Source organism: Trichomycterus rosablanca, chromosome 12 (genome assembly GCF_030014385.1).
Source record: "Trichomycterus rosablanca isolate fTriRos1 chromosome 12, fTriRos1.hap1, whole genome shotgun sequence".
Classification (NCBI taxonomy): domain Eukaryota; kingdom Metazoa; phylum Chordata; class Actinopteri; order Siluriformes; family Trichomycteridae; genus Trichomycterus; species Trichomycterus rosablanca.
This window is the reverse complement of record NC_085999.1, coordinates 31,971,815-31,980,928: the sequence shown is the minus strand read 5'-3', so window position 1 is coordinate 31,980,928 and position 9,114 is coordinate 31,971,815. Positions and strand designations below refer to the sequence as shown.

The 9,114-nt window shown below is 41.2% G+C and overlaps 1 protein-coding gene across 3 annotated transcripts in view; it reads left to right on the top strand.

Annotated features, from left to right (window-relative positions):
- Positions 1-775: 775 nt before the first annotated feature.
- ankrd44 (ankyrin repeat domain 44) overlaps positions 776-9,114 on the top strand; it is a 32,643-nt gene continuing 24,304 nt past the window's right edge. For all 3 annotated transcript variants that reach the window (XM_063005852.1, XM_063005851.1, XM_063005853.1), the window contains exons 1-2: positions 776-1,267; positions 8,250-8,333. In XM_063005852.1, the coding sequence (XP_062861922.1) occupies positions 1,241-1,267; positions 8,250-8,333 (111 nt within the window). In that variant the 5' untranslated portion in view covers positions 776-1,240. The remainder of the gene's footprint in view (positions 1,268-8,249; positions 8,334-9,114) is intronic.

Sequence of the window (9,114 nt, the reverse complement as noted above, 5' to 3'; positions counted from 1 at the left end):
ACCAGTGGCAGGAAAATCATAGCAGAGGTGTCAGACTAAACCTACCACTTGTACTGGGCAGCAGCAATCCTGGTCAGGGTCACAGTGTGTCCAGTTACATTGGGAAACACTGGGTTAAAGGCAAGAGTATCAATCCATCACAGGATGTCCTATCCAGGTGATAAGAAATGATCTGCAGCTGCATGCATGCAAGAAGGTCCTGGGTTCGATTTCCAGGTAGAGCGAGTTGGGTATTTTCTGTGCTGAGTTTGCACGTTCTCCCGGTGTCTGCGTGGGTTTCCTCAGGGAGCTCCGGTTTCCTCCCACAGTCCAAAGACGTGCAAGTGAGGCGAATTGGAGATACAAAATTGTCCATGACTGTGTTTGCCATAAAAAACACTTTAACTGATGAATCGTGTGTAACCAGTAACTTCCTGTCCTGTCATGAATGTAACCAAAATGGGTAAAGCATGACGTTAAAATCCTAATAATAAATAAATAAATAATAAAATGTGTAAATGACTCTTGACTTCATTAAAATTTTGAATCCTAGTCGACTCCTAAATGAGTCGAACATGGAGTCGGGTCTCTTTTTCCACTGAGGCGACAGAAGTACTCAAGCAAAAGTATGTTCCCCACCCGTATTCGTCTATAACCCGCGTCCTTCTTCTGATTGGCGCATTGTTCGTAGTGACGCCGTAAGAAGGCGGGACAAATAACAACAAGCCAATGGTAGCTTAGGTGGCTGGGCTGGTCGGAAAACGGGTAGCTTAAATACGCTACACGGTCCACAGCGCTGTGTGTTCGCCAGAGCAGAGAGACAGAAAAGCAGAGACAGAGGGGGAGGAGAGGGACTCGAGGACTTCCTGTTTTCTAAAAGCATCTGATCACACAGACAGGAGGATGTTCGGTAGATTCAAACCGATTTCTAAAGCTCTGCAAGTGCTGCCACAATAGCAGATCGTGAGACATCCGTCTCTTCGTTCCCGGCTGCTGTTGCGCTCACTGATCCGGGATAAACGGGTCTGCGCCGGCAGGGCCGCCACTGAGCACCGAACCCAGAACCCCGAGTCTCCAGCTTCATCCATCAGAGCTGCTCCTCCTGGTGCTCTGCTGTACATCTCGTTGCAAACGAATAACCAGGGTCCTGATCTACAGCAAGGCGATCTGTGAGGAACCAGGGTGGCTTTTATCAGCTGAGATCTTCAGCAGGAATCTGAAGAGTTCGGATGTACCGCTCCAGGTGACCCTGATCTGAGATATGGCTGTGCTGAAACTCGCTGATCAGGTTTGTACTGCATACCTGCACACCTGACGTTACTTAGGAATGGACAGAGAGAACACTGATAATGTCTGAGAAATGCCATTTCATTCCAGAGCTTTGAAAAAAGCATTGTTTTTTTTTTTTATTCTTAAGAATATTTGTAAAGAAACCAAGACAAATCTTGACCAAAGTCTGTCTATATTTCCCAGACTGGTGGTCATCTGTTTTAATGTCACTGCATTGATCCTTGGGGAAGTCCGGGGGGGGCGGCATGGTGGCTCAGTGGGTAGCAGTGTCGCCTCACAGCAAGAAGGTCCTGGGTTCGATCACCAGGTGGGGTGATCCGGGTCCTTTCTGTGTAGAGTTTGCATGTTCTCCCCTTGTCTGTGTGGGGTTTCATCCGGGAGCTCTGGTTTCCTCCCACAGTCCAAAGACATTCAAGTGAGGTGAATTGGAGATACAAAATTGTCCATGACTCTGTTTGACCTTAACCTTGTGTAATGAGTTACTACTATTTCTGTCATGAATGTAACCAAAGTGTGTAAAACATGATGTTAAAATCCTAATAAATAAATAAATTAAATGGTTCTTGGGAGTTGAGTTTTCCCATTGAATGACACATGCAGTGATCTCATTGGTACATTGTGTTCTGGCCTTTTTTTCCATGAATTAAATACACATATGGAAAAATAATACATTAAAAGTGTTTCTGTTATCAAAACAGCCAAAACAACATTCCAAAAAAGTTAACGAACCCTTTGGTATAGTGTAAATTTCTGCATAAATAACCTAAACCTGTGGCATCCATTCAAATAATAATTGTAAATGTTATATTTAAATTAAGCATATTCATATTATTTCATAATCTAGGTTGGTAGAACCTCCTCAAACAGCAATAATGTTTCCGTAGCTGCTTAGGTCATTGTCATGTTGCATCATCCAACTTCTACTAAGCTTCAGGTGATTAACCACTACTCTGACATCCTTTTGTTCAATTTTGACATCACACCTCCACAGAGTAGCAAAGGTGTGCAGTTTGTAGAAGCTTCAAAAGCATTGTGGACCATTCAGGTGGTAATCTGCAGGAATTTTGCTGCAGTGGTGCAAAACTCTTGGAAACTCAGCTGACAGTTATGCTGTGTGGATTTTTATCTCTTGCCAGGGCCTCCCATAGCGGAAAGGTCTCAGCAGAGGTGCCAGACTAATCGTACCTTCTATTTTGTGTAGCAGCAATTCTGGTCAGGGGAACACTGTTCAGCAGCATTGTGGAGGATTCTGGTGGTGATATCTGCAGGACTTTTGTTATAAAAGCTGATGATTATGCTGTCTGGAGTTTCATCTCTTGGCAGAAAGGTCTTAGCAGAGGTGCCAGACTGATCCTATCTCATATATTGTGCAGCAGCAATCCTGGTCAGGGGAACACTGTTCAGAAGCATTGTGGAGGATTCAGGTGGTGATTTCTGTAGGACTTTTGCGATTACTCTTTGATTCTTGTTCATCTCAGTTCACATTGCACACACTTGGTGTGATATGCTTAAGAGGAGTAACAACAGTACTGTATTTGAAGAAAAATTAGTGTAGAAACTCTGGATTTTAGAAATGCTTTTGTAGCTTTTTATAGCTTAAGAATTCATCTCCCAAGGTCAATGTAGTTTAGCTGTGGATTTACAATTTGAGTGCTTTTTTTAGCACTCAGTGAGATGAGATTGTTTTAGCATCAGTGTCCGTTCTTTTGTTTAGAGTTTTCGCTCATACACTAGCAATATGTGTTGTTCTATTATTATTTCGCTTTGATTGTGCAAAACCCTCAGAAATTTATTAAAATAAAATCATTTCCCTGTAAGCGCACTGACTGGGTGATTATGTTTTTTGGCTGAGCAAGCATAGATGTTGTTATGCAAAGACACCAATCTGCAATCTGTGTTCAGCTTCTTGGTATGTCATGCTGATGGTGTTAAAAATGAATACCAGTGTAGCACGACTTTTACACGATGACTCACTTGTGCAATCAGTATCACTACATGACAAAAAATGTTGTTATTACAGATATAAGCTCTTGGTTTGCTGTCTGAGTAGGCATTAGAAAGGCTAGCATGGGCTTATATATAAAATAGACAGTAATATTTAATTAAATTTTATTACACAGAAAAATATATATTCAAAAGTATTATTTAGAGTAAGCATATCAACAAACTTAAATAATTTGTGATACATTTTTATTAGAGATGTACCGATCAGGGTTTTTGGCACCGATTTCGATCTCCGATCTCCTTTCAGGGCGATCGGCCGATAGCCGATTCCGATCGAGGGGGGTCAACATGCCCACACACACACACACACACGCAGGTTTAATGTTCATATAATGTTTAATATCCAGTTCAGTCTGAAAAAAAAACTTAAAAAGAGCCTCACAGTGAAGATAAACCGGAGACAAACGCAACAGCGCGCGTGTGTGTGTTTGTGCCTTTAAGAGATGATCTGTTTAGTGTCGCTAAGTGATTCATGAGTCGATTCGTTTTCATGCGATGCGTAAGTTCTTCTCGGTTATCTCTCCGTGTTTACTGTTATTAATTAAATGTCGTGGTTTTAAATAAACACCAGCTACTTCAGAACAGTTTGTGTGACTCTCTTACATTAAAAAGCTTAATTTAAAAGCTTAATTAAACTGCTATTACCACAGATCTGTAACCGAGTCAGACTCGTTCCGTCTAAAAGTTTTCTGATGATCCTAAAAGTCCAGCAGATGATCCTGAACTAACGAATTTGCTAATGAATAAACTTTTGCCTCTGATTGGCTCTGTAACGTTTTCTGTTCTCATCTAAATCACAAGCAAGAACCGCTCACGATTTACTAAAGTGAACCAGGAGTTTATATAACGTGCTGATAGAATCGACTCAGATGTGACCAGGTTGAATTATCTTTTTAAAGTAAATATTTCAATCAGCAAAATTGCATCATATGTATGATGCACAACGTTAATGATGTTATTTTAGGTCATGAAGAGCTTTCACTGTGGTTTCTGTACAATGGTTGACGAATTTTGATGTGATGGTTGGTGCTTTGTAGCTCAAAGTCTGGATCGATCCACTGAGCTGTTAACTTAACCTGATCTTTATATATCACACGATCGGATCGGCTACTTTTAGGAAATATCGGCCGATTGCCGATAGCATATTTTGATTAAAAATCGGCCGATACCGATTCATAGCCGATCGATCGTCCCATCTCTAATTTTTATATACAAATTTGTAGATCTGTGTGGAGATCACAGATCCACAAATCTCTGGGGTAGTGTGCTACGGTACATTGACACTGGACCAGATAGATAGATGGATAGGATAGATAGATGGATGGATATATAGATAAGATATTTATCCCAAAGGAAGTTATTGAATCACCTGAATAAAGTAAGAATTTAACATTACTGAGTAAAGAAAAGCAAGATAATACAAAATGATTCAGTACATTTATTAAATACTTTGTAGAAGCATCTGTGGCAACAATTACAGCTGCAAGTCTTTATAAATATGTCTCTACAAGCTTTGCAGATGTGGATATCGGCGGTTTATCCCATTCTTCATGGCAGATCCTCTCAAACTCGGTCAGAATGGTTGCCCGACAATCAAACATCTGTGATGGCAAGCATTGTCAGGGACACGACTGAACATCATCGTGCTAAACATCATTGTTCTAGGGGGCATGATTGAGAACACAGAGGTTGGGATTTTGACATTTAACAATTTGACATGATTTCAAGGGATGTGGCCTTAAAACATTGTTGCTGAGGGGAGTGATCCAACATACAAAGGGCTTGTTAGGGACTTTGGCTGTCTTTTATTTAGTTTTTGCATTTTTGGTCTATAATACATTTTGGTCTGTAATACATAATACATTTTGCTAACTTGTTAGTGTATGATATTAGGTGTCGTGTGCAGTTAGTTGGCTGTGTGCAGAGAAAAGGAACAGGAAGTTGCATCTTGTTGCTCGTCCCCTTCTCATCTGGGGTGGTTTTGGTTTTTTGCTATGAAAGAACAAGTTTGATGATGAGGTGATGCTTGAGCTTCTGTTATTCGTCAGCACACAACAGTGTAGTCATTGGGGTGTGTTTTTAGAAATCCTGTAAAGCTGTCAAGCTTTTAAAAACACGTCTTACACTCTGTTTTCTGTATTAAGCCCAAAAGTTCAGTGTATAGAAAAGAAATTCCTCAGTGTGGACATGAATAAGAACCATAATCCCAGGTACACAAGAGTCACAAGAAGGCTGGTTTCAGTTCTGCAGTTTTCTAGAAGGGCATCGAGAGCCTCTTACTCCAGAGCTCCTATTCTCCTGCTGTGCCAGCAATATTGGGTCCAGAGCGTGATGAAAAGGGTCTGTGGTGCTCGACTTGTCAAAAGCAGGGAATCCTTCCATGTCCCCTCCCCCATTTCATTACAAGAAAGCTTGCTGCACACTCATTGGCCCTTAGGCGAACGGGGGAGGGAGGAGGAATGTAGCATATGTCAACAAAGGTTCGAGTGTTTGGAGTGCTCAGCTTTGCTTGGAAGGAGGTCTGGAGCGATGAGGGAATGTCCTCATTTGTAATAGGCAATGATCAGAACCCTGCTCCTTTTCTCAAGAGCCTCTTGACCCAGCAGTGGTGTCACGCTTCAGCACAAACATCTGTTGACTTATACTGTTTGTGATAGCGTTGAATGGTGAATCTGATCATGAGAGGCAGATGATGCTGGTTTATTGTAAATATTTATTGTGTAGATGTACTATTATTAGTGATGTACAGAGCATGATAAGTATTGGTGTCAGGGGCTACTATTTGCCAGAAATCAGTTTACAGCTACACATTCCATTCAATCCCTTGGGTCCAACAACAAAATTGTGTCCCCAATGCTGCAACCATAACAGCCTTCACTCTGGTAAGGTTATCAGCAAAATGTTAAAGTGTCTGGTAGGAATTTTAAAAGAGCATTTATGAGATCACGCACTGTTGGATGAGAAGGTCCGGCTTCTGGCGTTCCGGCTTCTGGCGTTCCAATTCATCCTAAAGATGTTTCATGAATTTGAGATTAGGGCTTAGTCATCACACAAGTGTTTGTCACTGGCAAACATCAAGTAATAATATCACACATCATACAATCTGAAATACTCTGCTTTTGATTGGCGCTTTATTGGACACTTAATGAAAGGACGTCTGTAAAACCTGACAGCACAATTTGTTAAAATTCATATTTTTGCTAAAATAAATTGTAGTGGGTGTGATGACACATCCAGATAATTGTCCTCATCCCATGTAAAACCTTCACCTATATCAGTGTGATAGAGAGGGTCGAGAAAGGGACCAGCTGATTCAGGAGACAATGTGAGTCTTGTTTGTGATTCGCTCTATTATGGCCCTCATTACGGCACATTTTCCATTGCAGCCGTCAGCTTTGTGTCAGCCCATATTAGTTGATGTGTTTGCACAATAATGCATGTGCTCTCCTGCAGCGGAACTGAAAACCTTTCTGAGCTTCCTCTCAATCTTTTCTGAGAAGGCGAAAGAAAGCAACAGGAAGTACTGCTTTTTTCTGGGGAGGGGTGGCAGCAAGGAGATACAGGAAGTAAAGCACCAGCAAGTTCATTGCAACTGTGCTGTAACAGTGAAACATGTAGGAGGCTTTTCATATCCGTTTTATATGAAAGTAAAGTACATGCTCATGCATCATATATTTTTGATACAACAGCAAATGCATCCTATAGAAGTTGGTGAATATTTTTGTGACTGCTCACTATATACTGTAGATACAAACAGTAATAATAATAAACAATAGTAATAATAAAACATTTTCAGAACAAAATTGCTTCTACAGGCAAACATTAGTATTTAGTGGGACCTCCCTCGGCGCTAAGCACATCTTGATCTCTTTTGGGGAGAAATTTTTTTAAGCGCGTTCAATTGCCCTGATTGCGTCATGGTTCCTCTCCACCAATGCCGATTCCCGCTTTGATTGAGGAAAATGAAGCTAACCCACGCCCCCTCCGACACGTTGGCAGTGGCCGTATGTATTTTGTCACCTACACTTTGCCGAGTACAATGCGGATCAGCACTGTGTACGGAGAGACACACCCTGACAGCACTCTTTTCCTCTTCTCTGTGCACGCGCCATCAATCATCCAGCAGAGGTTGTACGTGCATTAGTTATGAGAGAGTCCCTATCCGGCTTAATATCCCACCACTATCCCAGGCCAATCGTTGTCCAGCCGGCAGAGCTGAGACTCGATACGATGTATTTGAGATCCCAGCTCTGGTGTTCCAGCGTGTGTTTTTACCGCTGCGCCACCTGAGCGGCCAGGAATTGCTTTTTATGCTGAAAAATAAAACCATTCCCAATCAGGTGCTGGCAAAATGAATTAAAACCTGTATGTATTTTTCAGCATTCATGATTACATAAATTTGGATAATTTGCCAACACCACTGGCAGAAATGCAGCTCCAAACCAGAACAGACGTGTGTGTGTGTGTGTGTGTTATGACTTGCAAAAGTTTCATATCAGATTTGAATAATTTATGGAAAAATTCAGGTAACTGTAAGGGTGTTCACACACATTTTCTTGCAACTGAAATTTCCAGTGTGAAATCTTTAAAGCTATGTAGGCTTATAAATGTTACTTTATGATCTCAGCTTAGGGGTAAGACTAAATGCCCGGAGCAGTGAATCTTAGTTATGTCTTCCAGTGAAGATATAAATTCTCCTACTGTGTGAGGCATGTAACTGTGGCTCTGCAGACTGATAATTATCACCCTCATGCAGGCGTGTTTTGGAACTCGAACACAAACGCCAGTTCTTAGTATCCGCAGACATGTGCATGCTTTTGTTCTTATCTGGGTTCACATGAACTCCAAACTCCAAAAATCTTACTTTTTATGTTCATTTTAAACCATAGAAACATATTAAGAGCTTTAAAATGAGTAAAATCACTGTAAACAGTTAAAGTGACATTTATACTAACGTGCACTTTGCTTTTCCATAGCCGCCTCTCGTCCAGGCCATCTTCAATGGAGACCCTGAGGAGATACGCATGCTCATCTACAAATCGGAGGACATCAACGCACTGGTATGCAGCTCTTCCCTGAAACCTCCACTACCCACCCGCTTCTTTGTTTCAGTGGTGCACAGCGTAGGAAGCTTACAGACAGCCGCTCAAGTTATGTGCAGAAGCAACGATGCAGAGTTGTTTTCCTGAATATTCTGCTTAATATTCAGTCTGCTGTCCTGAGGCCTTCAGTTAAAATGACTTCATTGTTTTGGCCTGCTCTGTTTGAGAAATTTTGGGCATGTGTGACTAGGCAAATGATCTGCTGTCGTTAGTACTCACAGTTCCAGTCTCAATCAGTGATTACACTACACGTCAAACTTTGTGCCCTTGTGGGCGAGTTGCCATGGCGTGCTAACAGAAGTGCAGGGTTTGGGCCTTTCATTCAACAACAGATTTAGAAAAAATGCTTAGAATAACATTCCAACCTGCAAACATGTTAAATACTGCAAGGACAAACTTGAGTATACATTGAGGGATGTAATTGTCTGATCAGGGTATTCCCACCTTTCGGACAAGTGTCTTTTTTATTTGTTCCCCAATGGTTTCTTCATTCCTGAACATACAAATATCTTTGCCCCACAGTAACTCAGGAGTTAGTGACAGGTACATGTCCAATTCCTTCATTATTTGTACATTATTCTACAAGACCTTCCTCATAGCCACATTAACACTTCAGGATGTACTGCCCAATTTTGTATTTTTGTTCAAATAATTTATCTCCAAGGCTGTTCATATACCATTGTAATGTAATTTACTTTAATGTACACTAATATGAACATACTGCGCTCCGAAACCAAGC